This window comes from Cryptotermes secundus, unplaced genomic scaffold (assembly GCF_002891405.2).
Source record: "Cryptotermes secundus unplaced genomic scaffold, Csec_1.0 scaffold124, whole genome shotgun sequence".
NCBI classification, from domain to species: domain Eukaryota; kingdom Metazoa; phylum Arthropoda; class Insecta; order Blattodea; family Kalotermitidae; genus Cryptotermes; species Cryptotermes secundus.
The window spans coordinates 485007-504424 of NW_019735462.1; the positions used below are offsets into that span (position 1 = coordinate 485007).

The 19418-nt window shown below is 41.0% G+C and overlaps 1 protein-coding gene across 1 annotated transcript in view; it reads right to left on the minus strand.

Moving 5' to 3' along the window:
* LOC111869284 (neuromedin-U receptor 1) overlaps positions 1-19418 on the minus strand; it is a 260815-nt gene that overhangs the window by 18551 nt on the left and 222846 nt on the right. Inside the window, exon 4 of the mRNA XM_023860680.2 lies at positions 3220-3846. Coding sequence (XP_023716448.1) covers positions 3220-3846 — 627 coding nt within the window. The remainder of the gene's footprint in view (positions 1-3219; positions 3847-19418) is intronic.

The following is a 19418-nucleotide window of genomic DNA, read 5'->3' on the forward strand; positions in this document are numbered from 1 at the left end:
TTCAACGGACTGTACGGCGTTATATCCCAGAGGATAGAACTCTTCATAACCACCGCGCTGAAAACCTTAAATCCTAAATAGGAAATAGAGCTACATCACAATACGTGCATTTCGATTACTCTCTTCTGGGATTTGACGGCATATAGTAGTAACAGCTGTCCTATAACAGGCTATGGAGGCCCATAGTATTGTGAGACGTCGAGGCTCCCACGTTTTCTAGACAGTCTGCTCACAGATGGCGGTGAGGTTGTCAGGCTTATGATCCGGCCGCCCTTTAACCCCCAGAAAGACTCCTGGTACTCATTTCTGTTAGAATCTGAGTTGACCCCAGGGCCATAATGCGGTTGAAATGATTAGGTGAATTAAAAAATCCAATCACCTCATCGGGAATCGAAAGCGCGCCCTTCTGGCTTGTAGCATAGTGCCTCAACCAACTACGCTACCTTGTGTTTTAAATGAAAAACAGGACGATGTATAATGTCCAAAAAGAAAATTATTGTACTTTAGAAGACTTTAATGAAAATATTTTCCAGTCAACAAAGATATGGTTAATTTCTGAATGTCTATTAAAAGTGTGTTACAATTATTTTTAATTTTTAACCTTATCTATTATCTTGGTTTTTCTTAAAATGCAACATTTCAGAAGAGAATTTAATGGCCGAGATTATCTCCATCAAACGTAACTTTTGGATTTGGTTCCCTCAGGCTTGAAGATGGAAACAGAACCACTTTCTCAAATTATATATTTCGAGAACCGAAAGTACAGAAACGTCTTTAGGAGACTAAGAGAGAAAGAGATTTGCAACAACTAAGAGAGAAGTGATTCTTCTAAAGTCGCAAGAGGGACTTTTAGTACTGGCAGAAATATTTCTTACACGAATCTTGGTAGCTCCAACCAACCGAAGATCTTAGCAGAACTATTTATTGAAAGGTCTAGTAAGGAATATTAATTAGACTGAACTTACTGCAATTCTAACACGATTTTACAAGCTGAAGACTATCAGCATAGCATTAACTGGCATATACAGAGTGTCCGGATGAAAAGTATCTAAAATAAAAATTGTATATCTCGGAAACTAATTGTTATATACATATCCGGTTTATGTAATCGGAAAGGAAAACGCTGAAAGTTTTCTTTTCATACCCGGCTTACGCGGAAACGCCGCCACATTTCTGCCACCGTGTTAGGAATCACCTGGACAGAGAGATGGCTAGGATCGGCAGAGGTGAACCAACTGCTTGGCCTCCTAGGTCGCCAGATTTAACCTCACTGAATTTTTTCTTGTGAGGTTATGTGAAGAACATTGTCTACCAGGTTAAGATCAACGATCTGCAACACCTGAAAGCCCGCATAAGGGACGCTGTAGCTATGGTAACACCAAAGGTGCTGGATCGTCTGGATATTTATCGTGACACCAAGGGAGCCCACATTTAAATTTATTGAGAAAGTTATATATGCAGAAAAGCCTTTGATAGTTTCCCTTTCTAATGGTGTAACCCATTAATGTGTATAATAAATTCGTTGAGATATGACTTTATTTTGGATACCTTTCATCCGGACATTCTATATTCCCTCAATATTCATAACGACATTATCAAGAAATAAGTGATGTTAGATGCGACAAACCTACTGAATTTCCAATCCTTACACTTACTCGTACATGCATTCGTACTTTCTCTCAGTCAACGAATATTTATATAAAATGTTCATGTCACGACATACAATACTATAATAGACACACAAACTTTCAAACAACAATCATTATATAAAGGGAATTTCTTTTAAAATATTTCTCGATGTATATTAATCTCAACATTTATAAAAACTGTCACAGCAACATCGCAATGAACTGAACAGTTTATCTATAGATCGATTTATATGAATGAGAAATTTAATATTATCTCAGTAATACACAAACCTAGATTCGTTATGAATGCTAGAAATTGGAAATTAGGCCTGATGACTAGAACAATGTAAATCATTGCCATCCATTAGAATCGGATTCATCAATAATCTTGCAGCAAAATTCTGACTGGGGTAATATTTGTGGAAAATAATTGTTTCGTTGAAACATTACGAAAGTTCTAGGATCTTCTTTTTGGAGCAATTTATTTTTACGTCATTTAACCATGCAGTGAAGTGGCACAGTCTAAGAACAAATATTTGGGTCATAAATCGGACCACTGTTCTTAATACATTGTGTTGAAATGTCCATGAAGCATGTTCAAGCAACAAGCACTGAAGAGTGTAATGGAATGATTCCTATCAGGGCTGTCTAACTTCAAATAATTTAGAGGCCGTATTATATTCACAGACATGATTATAAAAGGTGTATTTTGGATTTGAGATTCTGACAGCGATTGTTATGAAGGGTTTTCTCTCTTGAATAAGTCATATAGTCCGCTGAAAGTCAACTGACGTTTCGGAGGAACATGTCACCTCCGTCTTCAGGATCGAATAATAAGCCAAGCTAGGAACCATCAAACAGCCATTTATTGCTTGGCTTACTCTTCGACTCTGAAGATGGAGCCGACATTCCTCCGAAACATCCGTTGACATTCAACGGACTACACCGCATTATATACCTGAAGATATAAATATTCGGTGTTTAAAAGTCAGCCCCTAAAGGCTTGATAGACTGTACCGATCTTGCATACTACAATTAAGTCATATTAATTCCATAATTTAAAAGTTATTTAATATGTATCGTGTGAAACAAATTGAAAAATTACCACGGAATATGCTAATTTAGTACGTTTTTGATAAGGTCCTCTAAAGATTTGCCGAAATTTCAGAGACGAAGCAGTCACTAAAAAGTATTTTGGAGAATGAATGGATAATATTGGAGGAGGCCCACAAAATAATCCGGCGGGCCACAAGTTGGACAACCCTACTTTATGTAGAGAAACACTTTTAAGAACAATAATAAGCATCAGAGAAGTAAAAATAACGAGTAACAGAGGTTCCATTCCTTCTGCTTAAACAGCCTTCCAGACTAGCAAACACCACTCAGAACATCCTCACATCCTTCTGGACATCTTTACACGAAGCTTTCGGGACCCGGTCTCATCTCAATACAGTTCATCACATCGTCTTGTATGCAGGATCCATTTCTCTTCAGTACCGACGTCCTGATCATGGCACTCCTCCTGAATGACGAGGACCGTTGACGCCTCTCAAACTTGGGAGAACTGGATGGAGTAGAATCTACGGAATACCTGGATGCTCTCCTCCACGAGGAGTTACGGCTACTCCTCTGGGCCATCCCGGAACTATTACACCTCCTGGTGCTCGAATACACGGACGTCAAAGTCGTGCCTCTCCTCAGAAGAACAGCGTCTCTGCGCCGGAGTCCACAGAATCGCATGAATCCATCGCGGAATTTGGAGGACATGAGGTTGTACAGGATCGGGTTTATGGCCGAGTTGAGGTACAGCATGGTCCGACAGAAGTACAGGATATTGTAGTAGCCTTCCACACCCAGACTATGCACCTGTTCTGCTGAGACGAATATGAACCAGAGAGTGAAAACTCTGAAGGGGATGAGGCAGATGAAGAAGGAGAGTACGACAGTGCCAAGCATGAGAACTACTTGTTTTCTGGCACGAGTGTTAGTGCTTTCCAAGTCCTTGACGGCCGAGGTGACTGGGTCGGCCATCAGGTGGCGGGCCATAACGGCGTATAGTACGACCAGTACCAGCAGAGGCAGAAGGAAGAACATAGATATAGTCATGATGAAGAAGAAAGTGGACCAGAACGTGTTGACCTCTGTGAGACAGGCGGGTACAAGGGAGCCGTCCATGTACTCTCTATGTTCGTCATATTGGGCGATCAAAAGGATGGGACTAACAAATGAACACATACATAATTATGTATGTTTAATTTAATATACGGTTGATTTTTAAGTAGAAGGATTGTAGACAGAGACGTGGAGAAGAGTTTCCATTTGAGTGGACGATGGATGCGTTGCGTCCATGAAGTTCCAGCGTCACGTGCGAAGAAGTGCCGGCCAGCCAAGTGTCACGTGGTTGTAGAGTGAGGACCGCCCGGAAAAAGAATAAAAGAAACAGCAGATATTACAGCGTGTCTCAGCATGAACAACCATACACCAATCGTCATTAATTCTGGCAATATAACACTAATTTCATCGTTTCATGTCAATGTGTGAAGGCTTTTTCAACCTAAATGCACCTATGCAATGTGTTTCCTGGGATTTGCGTACATTTGTGCGCTCAGTCAGAACCACGGCCGATATTAAGATCCATGAATGTTCAAGGTCATGCGTTTCATATTTGGCATATACAGCGACAGTCAATATCACGTACGTTCCAGCTAGTGTTTCGAGAAAGCCTAAAACTGATTACCAGAATTTAATCTTATATTCCAAGAAACCTTCCCTCTAAGCCGTGGATGCAGGTGCGCAAATCATGGTTTCCTCTGGGCAGCAGTTGGGTTGGCTTTGGCAACTCGGGGGAGGGGGGGGGCAGCAATTTTTTTTTAGAAAAGTCCATAAAAATATTAGATTAATAAGCCTCCTAAAAGCAGGAAGAAACTGGGACTCGTGCGGTGGAGTGCGACAGCGGCTGCGCAGCCGCGCACGCGCACAGCTTAGAGGGAACACTGAATGGAAGGAAAAAATTAAAGGGAAAGAAGAAATTAAGGAATGTACGCCTAGCGTAACAAATTTTTAGTTCGATTTCTCTGTTACTCCCTCTATGCATCATATAAATTAATTTTAATTATCTCGAAAACAGCAGGAAAAATATGTTAGAGCGCAGAACGCATTTCGTTCTTCTCTGCAGCTTTGTTCAAAATATTTCTCGCTGCGATAAATACGTAGCGAGTTATGCTCGCAAAAACTCATGCATATTTTGATACAAACTGCTCGATATTTTTTTCCGAGTCTAGCCAAATTTGGTATAGGTTGAGAATTTCGTATAGTTCTCAGCACAAAACTGAATTAAAATCTGTTTAGCTGTTCTAGAGATGTCACCTCAGACATAAGAACGGGCATGGAAAAGTTAATATGCATATGTTTTATCATTTTATTTTGAATGTGCCATAAAGTTGAGAATGATAAAGAATAGGATAGAGTAACAAGAGACGAGACAAAGGAAATAAATAAAGAAAGAATGTATCCTGAAGATGACAGCGGTGGAAGCCGCCGAAATGACACGACACATCAAGTCCTCAGCCTGTATCATTACTTCCTTGAGAACACGACTCAAATCGGAACGGACACGCAGTTTACCTTTAAGAAGCAACTGAAGCCGGAGAGAGCGAATTTTGGGATTGAACATTCGAAAGCAAAACCTTAATCAATGTAAGATTTGAGGCTTTCACGGCGGTGACTATGAAGAAAGCAGTTTTCTGGGATTTGGCACCGTGTATATGTGGTGTTAACCGACGTTTCGGAGGAACGTATCGCCTCCATCTTCAGGGTAGAAGAAAAAATATAAGAAATCTGCAAGCGAAGAGACCGTGAGAACCGGNTAGGTTAATAATAAATCACAGAGCAGGATGTACGTGTATAAACGTAAACTCCAGGCACAAAGACAGTATCCCAAAAGACATACGCGTCCCAAGTCAAGGCTGTTTCAGAATCTTCCGAACCTTAAGAAGAGCTTCGAAATGTCAATCTTTTTTTGGAGGAAGGGGAAGAAACAAAAGAATAAGACTAATTACGAGTAGCTTCATATGCACACATATGCCATCTTATTATATTACTCGTACAGCGGGTTACGGTTTATGTTTACCCTAACTACGTGTTGGGGGCACTATGCTAAAAGCCGGAAGGTCGCGGGTTCAGTTCCCGATGATGTCATTAGATTTTTCAATTTACCTAATCCTTCCATCCGCACTATGGCCCTGGAGTAAACTCAGCCTCTAACAGAAATGAGTACCAGAAATCTTCTTGGGGCGTAAAGGGCGGCCGGAGCGTAAGGCTGACAACCTCACCGCCATAGTGAACCGAATGTCTAGAAAATGTGAGAGCCTCGACGTCCCACAATCCTATGACCCTCCACGGTCTGTTACAGGGACGGCTTTACTTTACCTTTTTTACCTTTACCCTATTTGTGTGTTACATGACTTTCTGAAGGATGAAGATAGTACAATTCAATTCATTATTTTAGCGAAGAAATGAACAATGAGATAACGACACGGCAGGGATAATAGAAACGAAGAAAAGAAATGGAAGATGAAGATAGGGAAAAAAAAATTATTTGTCATTGAATTTAAATGGAATTATACACTAATAATTATTATTATTTGATAATACCTAATCTCCTCTCTGTAAGGATGAAATCTACTAAAGCAAATAGGAAATACACAGAGATATTGGGTTTTCGAACTTTATCCATCGTCCTGGTTTTTAAGATAACAAATAAAAAACACGACGTTTCGGAAACTGGATCTGTTTCCGTCCTCAGGTGAAGGAAAACACCTATTCAGTTGGGTCCCTTAGAAAGAGCTAGCCTCAATCACTGGACAAACCAATGTCACAAAACATGAAGATTATAAACACCTGAGACCAGGCTAAGTCCATGAGAGCTAATAAGAAAAANGTCCGAAAAGCCAATATCTCTGTGTGTTATACACCATCGTCAGAATGCTATAGTAACTAAAACGGAAATAATATCCGATTTTACACCAATTGCATATTAATGTATAAAACAAGTGATTATTCCAATTAATGTAACATATATTGTAAGCTGTTCAATATTGTGTGTTTCACAACCCAGTATTGCAACATTAATTCTATGTAAGATTTGAGGTTTTCACGGCGGTGACTATGAAGAAAGCAGTCTTTTGGGATTTGGCACCGTGTAAAATTACCGGTTCTCACGGTCTCTTCGCTTGCAGAATTCTTACATTTTCTTCTACCCTGAAGATGGAGGCGATACGTTCCTCCGAAACACCGGTTAACACCACTTATACACGGTGCCAAATCCCAAAAGACTGCTTTCTTCAACATTAATTCTGTTAGACTACTCATAGCTGCTCTCATGGTGAAGCTTGAACGGCGAATATTTCCTAAATCTAGCAATTAGAATTCAGAACACATACATGCGAAAATAGTGTAGCAAAAGATCGAAGTCAAAGTCCATATCCCAAAGAGAAATAGAACAAAAGAAAGTTATTCTTTTCAGTTCCTTCCAAAAGCAAAGCGAAGGTGATAGGCATTCAAATGAACCAAGACAGAGCTACCTAGAAACTTAAACTGTCATAAAGTTGAGCATTCAAATTACTTCTGTAGAAACAGATAAAAACAACTCAGCTAGCGTGAAGTCCGTCAAAGTCCGTAATTCACAATTTTCTGCAGTACGGTACAATAACATCTCTGCATGTTTTTTTGTTCAAGTTCTCAGTGTCTTTGTGTTTACTGTCTATAACTTGGGCAGTCAGTGATATTCGTATTGGGAGAAAAAGCAAATTTATATTATTTTAATTTCACGATTATCTCGGTTACAATATAAAAAAAAAGCTTTGTGGTGAGATTTTTCTGTCTGTCTGTAGGGTTTGAGGTTTTCACAGCGGTGAAGAGTTACCACGTATATCTTCTGGGACATAATGCTGAGAGTCAAACATAGTTTTCTATAACGCAGGTTGAATTTCAACGGGCTACACGACGTTATGTCCCAGAAGATGTAACTGTTCATATCCACCGCTGTCATAACCTCGGCCCCTGCATAGAAGGAAGGCGCCGTAAAAGGGAAACCTATCCCTGCAATAGGCCGTGGAGCCCATAGAGTTGTGAGACGTCGAGGTTCCCACAGTTTCTCTAGATAATCGGTTCACAGATGGCGGTAAGTTTGTCAGCCTTACGCGCCGGTCACCCTTTACCCCCAAGGAAGGTTCCTGGTACTCATTTCTGTAAGAGGCTGAGTCGACCCCAGTGCCATAGTGCGGCTGGAAGGGTTAGGTAAATTGAAAAAGTCCACCTCAACGGGACTCGAAGCCGCGACCTTCCGGCTTGTACTCTAGTGCCTCAACCAACTACGTTACCGCTTAAGCTTAAGGGGTCGTAAGTTCTTCTAAGAAATTCTTGTTATATTTGTACTATGCAACTGAATAATCTCGAATAATGGGAGTATTATTTTGTAATCCATGGCCAAGATTGAGCCTCTGACACAGCCAAGAGAAATGTAGGTAACGAAAATAAAAAGAGACTTGACGTCTTAGCTTCCTGAACAGTACGTTATAACCTGCGTAGCTGTGTAAACTGAACAATTTATTACAGCCATTTTAATTCAAATAGAGCGAAGATAAATGCAAAAATGTTTAGAGAAGCGATCAATAAATTGCTGAAATGTCAATATTTGCATCAAGTCTCGGCTTCCGCCAGATGCATAATAAAACTGGATTAATTACGTAAAATGTGTACAGGAAAGCGCAAATATTCGCAACCAGACGGTTCAAGGGATCATACACATCCGAACAATTTAAACTCTATGCGTGTTTTGAAAGCAGTCCATAAAGTAACGCATAATGCAGATGTCATGTTGTTTATGCAATGTGTCCGTCTTTCAGCATGTATTTCATTTCGAAAGCAATTTAGCTGATTTCTATAAAATTTGGCATGGGAGTTTAGAGTAAACATTGTCGGGTGTATTAAATTTTGGTTTACATAAAGTCAGTATAGGCTTAATGCATATATCGAAAGAAGCTCAAATTTAAATTCGGTGTTTAAGCAATGACGCAAAATATAATCTATTAAGATCTGTAACATTATTTAAAACACTATTCTCTTTGGTAGGTACAAAGGTAAAGCTATCCCTGTAACAGGCCGTACAAGCTAATAGTGTTGTGAGACGTCGAGGCTCCTATATTTTCTAGACAATCGGCTCACAGATGGCAGTAAGTCTTTCAGCCTTACTCGCCGGTAGCCCTTTACTCCTAGGAAGATTCCTGATATTCATTTCTGTCAGAGGCTGAGTTGAACCCAGGGCCATAGTGTAGCTAGAAGGATTAGGAAAATTGAAAAATCCACCTCATCGGGTCTTGAACCCGCGACCTTCCGTCTTGTAGCATAATGCTTCAACCAACTACTCTATCACGTTCCCCCTGTAGAAGTTGGTAACGATAGTATATTAATATAATTACTGATATTTTTGGACATTATCCATCGTCCTCTTTTAATTTCTTTATAATAAATTTCGGGAGACTGAACTCAGACTCCTGCCTCAGGCAAAAAGTCGATTGGGTCCAATCGATAGAGCTTGTCCCTATCTCCAGACATCAGAACTAAACACAAGGCAGGATATACGTATAAAACGCACACAATATAAACTCCCTGCTGGAGCTATAATAATTTTTTCCCCCACTTTGTGAAACGTTGTTTTAAGTTAATATAAACATTACGGATGTAATTTTGTCACCAGAGAGAGACATGATTCGCCATAGGACCCAATAACCATAAAGTAAAGAAACACGATTATTTTCATAGGCGTATCTAATAGAACCAGATATGAAACGGGAGTGTGGCATAGGAGAGCTGTGTGACACACACACTTTCATAGCACAGCTTCCGAATGATGTATATTCTCCACGGAGCTTTGTAGTGTAGATCACTCCAACGTTACCGGGCTATGCATATATTAAAGCCGGAACTCTTTGTTGCTCCTGTGCCCCTCACAAAAACAGGTTCATAACATGAATACGGACAGCGCCAGACTCTCCATCCATAAGAAGCAATTTAGAAATCTGAAAATGTTGCTGTGGTAAATTTGTAATATTAGATTTAATGTTTATTGTTATATTATTATCATCAATTTAATTGCAACAATTTAAACGTATATGTTTTGATTTATCGCCTCTCAATGATAACTTTCATTTTTAATTAAATTTATGGGATCCACTCAGCCTCGTGAGGATAATTGAGGAACTATTTCGAGGAAATAGCGGCTCCGGTCTAGAAAACCGAAATTAACGGCCGTGGGGATTCGTTGTGCTAAAGTTGGCACTAACTTCGCAGAAAAGCGGCAGTCGCTCGGTCGATATATTTCGCTTGCGGACTAAAAACACAATTTTTTTCTGGGGTGAGACTGAGTCCAATTGGTACGCTGACCATTATTTGGCCAATTTTACCAGCCCCGGATGATGATGATGAGTGATGAGCGGTCGATGGGATGAGAATTGGCAGGGGAAACCTCAGTATTCGGAGGAAACCTGCTACGTTACCACTTTGTCCACCACACATACAACATGACCTAACTTGGGATCGAACCCAGACCGCTGTGGCGCGGCCTCTAAGAATCCTTCAAGTTTCACTTCAGCTCTGCCACAAGCATTCACAATTTAGTACTTTGTACAGGGACAGCTCTGTCGGCATTCGCCTGGAATGACTGAGGAAAATCACAGTAAATTTCAGAGGCGGTAGCCGGTGCCCTGACTGATATTCTAACTAGAATTGTGGGTAACACGGAACTGTAGTGTCAGCCACTTTACGGTGACACTGTGTGGTTCGGACAGGACGAGACTTTCAGAGTGAACACAGCCAGTTAATCGGAATATGGCTTCTTCAGACTCCGGGAAACTTTTTTATCTTCTTTATGGACTGAGCAGCTCAAATTGCTGGACACGTTCCAAGTGACATTACACGGAAAAGTTAGCTCAATGTGTTGTTTTATCTGACAAAACAGATACATTAAAGGCCATTGCTATGGAAACGCCTTTCTTCAACCTCCCTAGTAAATAGCAGTGGGTTTCGCTGCATGCAAACTTAACGTTAGAGATTCGAGGTCGAAAATACTGTTTTACGCCAGCTTCGCTTATCGGTTGTTTCAGGTTCTGAGCTTTTATTTAATATGTAGCATTAAATGGGGACATAAATGTGAACATTAGGTCCGTCCGTCATTATGATTGCATCCTCCACTGCCATCAAAATATATAACGATTTCTCATTAAATTTGGTATCGAAGTTGAAAGCAGAGAAGTTGCTGTCTCATCACCAGAATGCTGGGCAAAATAATGACATAAAGATAGATAATAAAACCTTTGAAAATGTGGAACAGTTCAGATATTTGGGAAAGACTACAATAAAATCAAAATATGATTCAGGAGGAAATTAAGAGGCGATTAATCTCGGGTAATGCTCGCTACCATTCAGTCCAGAACCTTTTGTCTTCTCGTCTGCTGTCTAAAAACATAGAAATTAGAATACACAAAACTATGAAATTTCTATATGGTTCTGTATGGGTGTGAAACGTGGTCGCTGACATCAAGAGAGGAACATAGACTGAGGGTGTTTGAGAACAGGGCGCTGAGGAGAATATTTGGATCGAAGATAGATTGAGTGACGGGAGGTTGGAGGAAACTGCATAATGAGGAGCTTCACTACTTGTACTCTTCTCCAAATGAAATTAGAATGAACTCGTCAAGGAGGGTGAGATGGAAGGGACATATGGGGGAGAAAAGGAATGCATACAGAATGTTGGTCGGAAAGCCAGAAGCAAGGAGACCTATGACCAAGTCATAGGTGGGTGGATAACAAAAAAATACTTAATAAAATCTTAGAGAGATAAGATGGCGTGGTAAGGTTTGGAATTATCTGGCTAATGATAGGGACCAGTGGAGGGCTCTTGTGAACACAGTAATGAAACTTCGGGTTCCATAAAATGCTGGGAAGTTCTTGAGTAGCTGCACAACTGGTGGCTTCTCAAGCAGGGCTCAGCTCCATGAAGTTAGTTGGCTGGGTGGCTGGAATTTGTCCGTAGAATTTAACTTTGATCCACATCGGCTTTTACTCTATGATGTTAAGATCGAAATTTATTAACACTCTTGAAGATGGCTCATTTAAAAAAAATGCTGCGTACGATGTGTGAACAAGATGTAGAACAATAATTTGAAACATTTTTCGATATTGTAACTTACGTAAAGAAATGTATGTATGAACTAACTGCACTTAGTCTAAAACCTTCTGACAGTGATAAATAACTTTTCTGACTGACTGTGAATATTTTCCATCATTCTTGTTTTCCCAAAACAGAACGTTTCGGAAACCGGTTCTTTTCCTTTCATCAGGAGTCAAGGTTAAATATGGAACCCTAGTTCCCTCTACCCCTTGGTAGAGCTAATCTCAAACCCTGGACTAATGTAAGAATAATTACTTTAACCTGTCATCTGACGAAGGAAACAAAACCGGTTTTCGAAACGGCGTGGTTTGAAAACACTGGGACGATAGGCAATGTGCAAGCTATGAGCTTAAAAAGTCTTTATTCTGGCTAACTTTGTCTACAGTAGATTTTATGCCTGTAGTATAGGTGCTGCCTGTGTAGTATTCTCGGGTGTGACTTCATGCAGTTCGCCAGATACATACCAGAATACACGGTGTCACGTCCCATAAAACGGTCATTGCCCTAATTTGAACCTGAAAACCTGAAATATTTTACAATCTACCCACAGTCTTTTAGCGAAAACCTATTTCTATATTGACTTGGGCCCTATAAGATCCTCTATAGATAAACATAGAGATAAAAGAGGAATAAAGAAACACAGAGAACCTATCCCCAAAGATGGAGGTAAAGTTGTCCCTGTCCCTAACTAAAGAAGCACTAGGCCATGAAGGCGTATGGGGGAGTGGTTGTACAGATCCGCATTTTCTTGACCTCGGTGCTAGTTAGAAGTGAGCGGTCAGTTTCACGCCTCTGTCGCTTTACCCTCGGGGAAAGAGCTCCCGGTACTCATTGAATAGGAAGTTGGGCTGGGCCTGGAGCCGGTCTGGATGACGTGGAGAAGAGAAATATTGACATAACAGGGACTCGAACTCCTAACTCTCGGTCATCCAGCCTGTAGCCAGTCGCTATCCTAAAACTATGTATAAATTTCCGTTCTGACTTTGTTTCTGTGAATTATTTTATGATGCTTTTACTGTCTTCTCTACATGGCGTTGAGGGTATGATGATTGGTAAATGATGAATTAGAAGATAGTATTTGAGGGAAGTTGTCGTGGTCTAATCTAAATATTCTCCAGGTATCTGCCTGAAGAGATTGAGGGAGACGATGAACACCATAAGCTAACATAGCTGTTGTCCCGACGGAGATTCGAACCGAGTACTTTAAGAATAGAAGTCTGGAGCGTTATCGCTAGACCATTGTGCTCGGTCTGCCATTTTTGTTTCAAGCAATTTAAAGTAACTGCGTTCTTCTATTTAGATAGTATGGGAACGCAGTTACATTAGCAACGGTTGCATGTTTTTGTTGCTTGGTCTAATGTTTTCAGTGTTCGTACTTCCTTGACAGTATTTCGATGGCTTTCTGCTTTATTTTGTTCCGTGTCAAAACCCCAGCATGAAACAGGCAGCAAGCACAGAAAGTCCTCTGCGGACTCTTATAAAATAGAAAAATATTTCCCTCCAGTTTTCTATATAATATCTGATTTCCATAAGCGATTTATTCTACTTGCTGTTGCTTACACGCTGGTTTCTTTCTCGACTTACTATTCTACCTGTACCTACGAAACGTCGGCTGACTTTCATGGGACTATGCGGCGTTATATCCCGGAAAACATGACTCCTCAAGAAATATGTCACTAATATTTTGCTTTTTATTTGTTCTTTGTCATTATATTTGTGTTAATCAACCTGTGAGACAAAACCCGCTGGTGACCTGACGGTCTGCTTTGTGAGACGCGAGGTCTCGAAAATAAGAACTTCCCTCATTGTTTAATACAATACTAAAATGCGCACAATTGTAACATTACATTTCTTGGAAGAAGAATAATTTTGTTTTCGTTATGGTGGGAATACGGGGGCACACGGTAGCGTAGGTGGTTGAGGCACTATGCTACAAGTCGGAAGGTCTGCGGGTTCGATTCCCTGTGAGGTCTTTTTTCAATTGACCTAACCCTTCCAACCGCACTATGTCCCTGGGATCGACTCAGTTTCTAACAGAAATGAGTACCAGAAATCTTCCTTGGGGGTAAACGGCGGCCGGAGCTAAGGCTCACAACCTCACCTACATCTGTGAGCCGATTGTCTAGAAAATATTGGAGCTTCGACGTCTCACAACCCTGTGGGTCTTCAGGGCCTGTTACATGGATAGCTTTACTTCTTTTTATGGTGGAAATACGGATCTTTGACCTTCGCCGACAAGTGGCGTCCGTTCGGTCGGTACAGTTCGCTTGCGGACTAAAGCCACGGGAAAAGACTGATCTTTGACGAAACGACCGATGGGTTGCGAGGTGAAAATGACCGCGTTTCCCTGATTTAGACGTTCCCGACTTTCTTTCCTGTAAATGTGGTTATTTTGGCTGCACGGACTGATATATATATGTGTGTGTGTGTGTGTGTGTAGGGTAAAGCTATCGCTGTTACAGACCGTAGAGGCCCATAGGACTGTGAGATGTTCAGGTTCCCATATTTTCTAGACAATCGGCTCACAGATGGCGGTGAAGTTGTCAGCCTTACGCACCAGCCACTCTGTACCCTCAGGAAGATTCATGGTACTCATTTCTGTTAGAGGCTGAGTCGACCACATGGCCACAGTGCGGCTGGAGGAATTAGGTCAATTGAAAAATCCAATGACCTCATCGTGAATCGAACCCGCGACCATAGTGCCTCAATCAAATACGCTACTGCGTGCCCCTATAAATATCGTAATACAATATCTGACCCGCAATAAACTGCGGTTAATGCATTGGGGTCTGCAATTTTCGTTTCATTAAAGACAAAAATATTCTTATAAAGTGAAGGTAAAATTTGTCTCTGGGCTTAAATTAATTAAGACCCACACCATGAAGACATACAGCTTTACCATTCCTAATCTCAACACTAGCTGGAGGTGAGTGGTGTACCGTTTTACCTCCAGGGAAACAGCCCCTGTACAGGAGGATGTGTGGGCCCCAGAGCCGGCCTGGACGTCATGAAGGAGAGAAAAATCTTTTTCCCCTACCGGGAATCGAATGCCGATTTCTCTACCGTCCGACCGTGCAGCCCGTTTTTATACCGACCGAGCTACATAACATAAAATCATGAAACTCTGTGGCATGTGGGGACATCAAAGAAAGAAAGGAAATATATTCAGTATTGTTGCTGTGTTGTTGACTTTTGAAGCAGATGCCACACGGAACAATCACTGAGATTTAAATAAGAAACTCCATGTCTGTAAGACAAATTAAGTTCTAAGTAGGTTTATGAGGCACACAATTGTTTCTTGTACCATCACCTTTACTGTGGTCTAGTAAACAACTCTACATCAACACTACGGACTCTGCAGCAGATGTCAGAATTGTATCGCTGTGATCAAAATGCACTTATTCCCATCTTGCCGCAAATCCGCTGACACTTTCAGACTCTGAACCCAAAAATATTCGGCTCAGGGTTATGTAGAAAGTGGCGCTTATTTATCCAAACACAATGCCATAAGGACTTATTGGGGAGTGGAGATATAGCTCCACAATTCTTGACCTCGTACTAGATGGAGGTGAGTGGTTAGTTTCACGTCCCGGCCGCTTTACCCTATGGAAGAGAACTCCACGTTGCCCATTGGATAGGAGGCTGTGTATGCGGCAGAGTCGGTCTGGACTCTATGGAGTTGAGAAAAGTCTCTAAGCTCTGTCGAGAACCAAACCTCAGCCGTCCAGTACATTAAAATAGAAAATGAGGAGAATAAAAGGAAAATGGAGGAAGGAAAGAATCAGAAGGAAGAGGGAACAGAATAATACAGTCATTTTCATTTCATCCTTCTAAAAATGCTCTATTAAAAATTACTTCGCTATAAAAGACTTCATCCTGATATCTTAGACTTGAAAGAGATACTGAAGGAAGGGATAAGGGTCACAAATGGGACGGAGCGCGTGACAGAGGTGCGATGGGAACATTGGCCATTCAGGATATGCTAATGCATTAAAGTGAAATATCATTATGTTTTGAAGCCATGAAAAGGCGGACTGCGAAATGTGAACGAAGCAAGAGGGCTGTCATAAAGCGTTTTACTGCGGTCTGGTTTCTTGCTTGTGCCTCGCAGAATCTTTTCTTAGCACCCTTTCACTGTACGCTAAAGACAGAAGCAGACGGTTCTTTCGAAACGTCGATTACTACATAACAAATTACGTGGAATTATATCCAAGAATGCGTGATCTTGATACGAGAATGAGAACCTCACATCTCAACTATCCACTTCATTTGGTTGTTCATATCTTTGTGTCAACACAAGGAGCCGGGTTAGCTCCGGTAGCTCAGTCGGTATAGCGATGATTCACTGAGTGGACGGCTGGGGTTCAATTTCGTGCAAGGGCAAGAGATTTTTCTCCTCTCCACACAGTTCAGATCTACTCTGAGATCCATGTAGCACCATATTTAATGGATACCGAGGGATGTTTAGGAGGTGATAATGCGACTGGAGCGTGAAGCTGACTACTCATCTCCATGTAGTGCCGGGCTCAAGTAGAGAGTGGCTATACCTTCACTCCTCCATACACCTTCACGGCGTGGTGTTTAATTATTTTAAGTACAGGGACAAATTCACTTTGTGTCTTAGTATAAACACATTAAGAATATTCAAACTTCATGCCTCTACTACGGATCCATCATCACCTTGCATACAGACCTGTGGTTGCAAAGTGGACTAGGATAAGTTTCATGGGCAGTGAAAATTCTGCGGCCCCTGTAAAATGGTTGGGCTCTGCTACAGAATTAAACAGAACGGTTTCAGGGTCGCAAACGCACTAATTTGTGTTCAGTGTTGAATAATATGCATATTTAATAACATAACCATGGCAACGAACTGTCAGCATGCTGCCATCTGTTTACCATCCACACAAAGGTTCAATTACTTTGTGCATGTCATAGATAAGTACAGAGTGTTTGCAAATTTGTAATCTGATTGAATAATTCATTCAATGAACACAACATCTACTGTTCCATGTCAATTCTGTTAATCAGTAAGTAAATTTAATTATTATATTGTCACGTGTTGGTAAGACTATAAGGGGGTTTGTACTGGTGACTCGAATTATTGACCACTTTCACACTCGTGACTACAATTTACAGATCACTGACACACACACAGGCTAGTGTCCTCAGTCTGTTACAGTCTCCATTAGTCGTTTCCTGGCAACGGATTTTAACACAGGACCTATAACAGTCTCAGTGAAGTAGACACTCCAAACATCACACATAAAGATTTCTCTTCACAGCCGGGCTTTCACCTGAGCGCTCTCACTACTAACTCTCACTGATTATTTTCTTCAGTCTCCCGTACGGAACTGAATTGGTTGCGGGCGTTACCTAGCAACGGCCGCTGTTTACAGAGTCACCGCTTTGCAATGGATCTATACGCCACAATGTAACATTAATAACGGCAAACGCTGTAGCGTAGTTGATTGAGGCACTATGCTACAAAGCGGAAGGTTGCGAGTTCGATTCCCAATGAGTTTATTCAATTCTTCTTCCAATCGCACTATGGCTCTGGGGCCGACTCAGCCTCTAACAGAAATGAGTACCAGGAATCTTCCTGGGGGTAAAGGGCGGCCAGTGCGTAAGGCTGATAACCTTACCGCCATCTGTGAGCCGATTGACTAGAAAAATGTGGGAGCCTCGACGTCTCAAAACCTTATGAGCCTCCACGGCCTGTTACAGGTAACAGCTTTACCTTTTATAACATTATTGACATGAACAAGACTGCAGAAGCTATGAGATAACTCATTCGGAATGCTGATGTGGTAATACACGCGGAAAAATCAATTAATGTATTAATGTCTCGCCACCACAGAACGAGATCCTAACATAAGGCCAAAAATAAATTATTCGAATGTTTAGGGAAGCTGGAATAGTTGAGAATAAAATTAACAATTTGGAATTAATCACATTGAAATTATGAGCAGAACAAACTTAGAATCTGTTTGCTTCTGTACATTGACACTTATTCATCTCCCGGCTATCCACACACCAAATATTAAAGTACTAATAATTGTGGTTTTGCTGATATGTAGAATTTTTTCTCACATTGGGAGAGAATTACTTAAGTTCTGTCAGAGAACATTTACAATATACAATTGAAGAATTTACACAATTGTGAGTGTATTTGTAAACTGAACAGAATGAGATGGACAGGACATATAGCACACGTGGAAAAAAAAATATAAATAATTCAAAACTATGGCCAGAAAGACCTGAACAGAAAAGAAAACTTCAGAGCACAAGGCTTACGTGGGAGGTTAATAATATAGTAAACTGGATACGAATTCTGTGAAGATGTAGATTACGTTGAACTGATCCAAGGCAATGTGTAATGAGAGGCTTTTGTGGAAACCGTGATCAATTTCTTCTTGGACAGAAGGCACAGAAACTAGTGGGGCGTTTAAATTGAATCTGTCTTTTAACATTTCTCGCGACTATTTTTATTTTTTGTGTTGCAGCATAACAAGATTATTTAGAGATAGAACAGCTTGCGCTTGGAACCTGCCAGCCTCAGCGCATACAACCGGTCAGCTGTATGTAGCGTACTATTCCGCGTTTCTCGGTAAGTTTCCGACATGGGTGTATATGCGTGTCTAGTTTAGACGGGCGCCAGTGAACTGGGTTCGCTAAGGATAAATACACTTCAGTTGCTTGGCTCACTGCAGATGCTAACTTCACTCAGCGGTATCCTTTCACGAGGTCTTGGGTTCAGGGTCGGACGAGACTTTATAAGAGAACTGCGTAACTTGTAGCGGAAGAGTGGGGGTTCACGTATGGCGAAATGTGTGCGCATGTGTGTAGAGGTTGAGGCAGGATGGTACTGTTACGTGTTTATGGCTACGTGACTAATAACAACGGGTTTTTAATCGAATGATTGGATTTATTAACACCTTCTTTCACAATCTCTCCAAATCGCAATCAATTATAGCGTAATGGCTAATCTACCCACTTCACAAATCACTGGGACACGCTAAGACTTCTCAGTCTTCACTAGTCGTATCGTGGTCACGGATTTATAAGAATCTCACTGTAACTATAGGGCACATGAAGTCTAACTTTCAAGACAACAGATCTGAGCCGAACTACGACTAGACTGTCAATTACTGGTGGTTTCTCGTTATACGAATAGGGTCGGGTGGGACCACAGCAGAGAAAACATCCGTTGCTCAGCAATGGATATGTGCGAACCACATAAAAACACCTCTTGCAATACTGGTTCTACTGTTGCGTGCGCGTATTTTGGGCGTGGCGTAGAAATGGGTCTACTCTATTGTTGGTTGCGTATTTGTTGCGGGCTTATTTACTGAGTCGTTCCCTAGCAATGGTTCTATATGTCACAGTATGATAGTGAGGTTTTGTAAAAACATTTTCCTCCTTCCTTCTGTTGTAAAATGCAAGCAACACTCACCATTGTAGATATATTTAATGTGAACACAATGAACGCTGTTAAACTGCAAATGCAGCTCTGCACAGCAGGCACTTAATATTTATAACAGACAATCTGAAGGCGGCTTGAA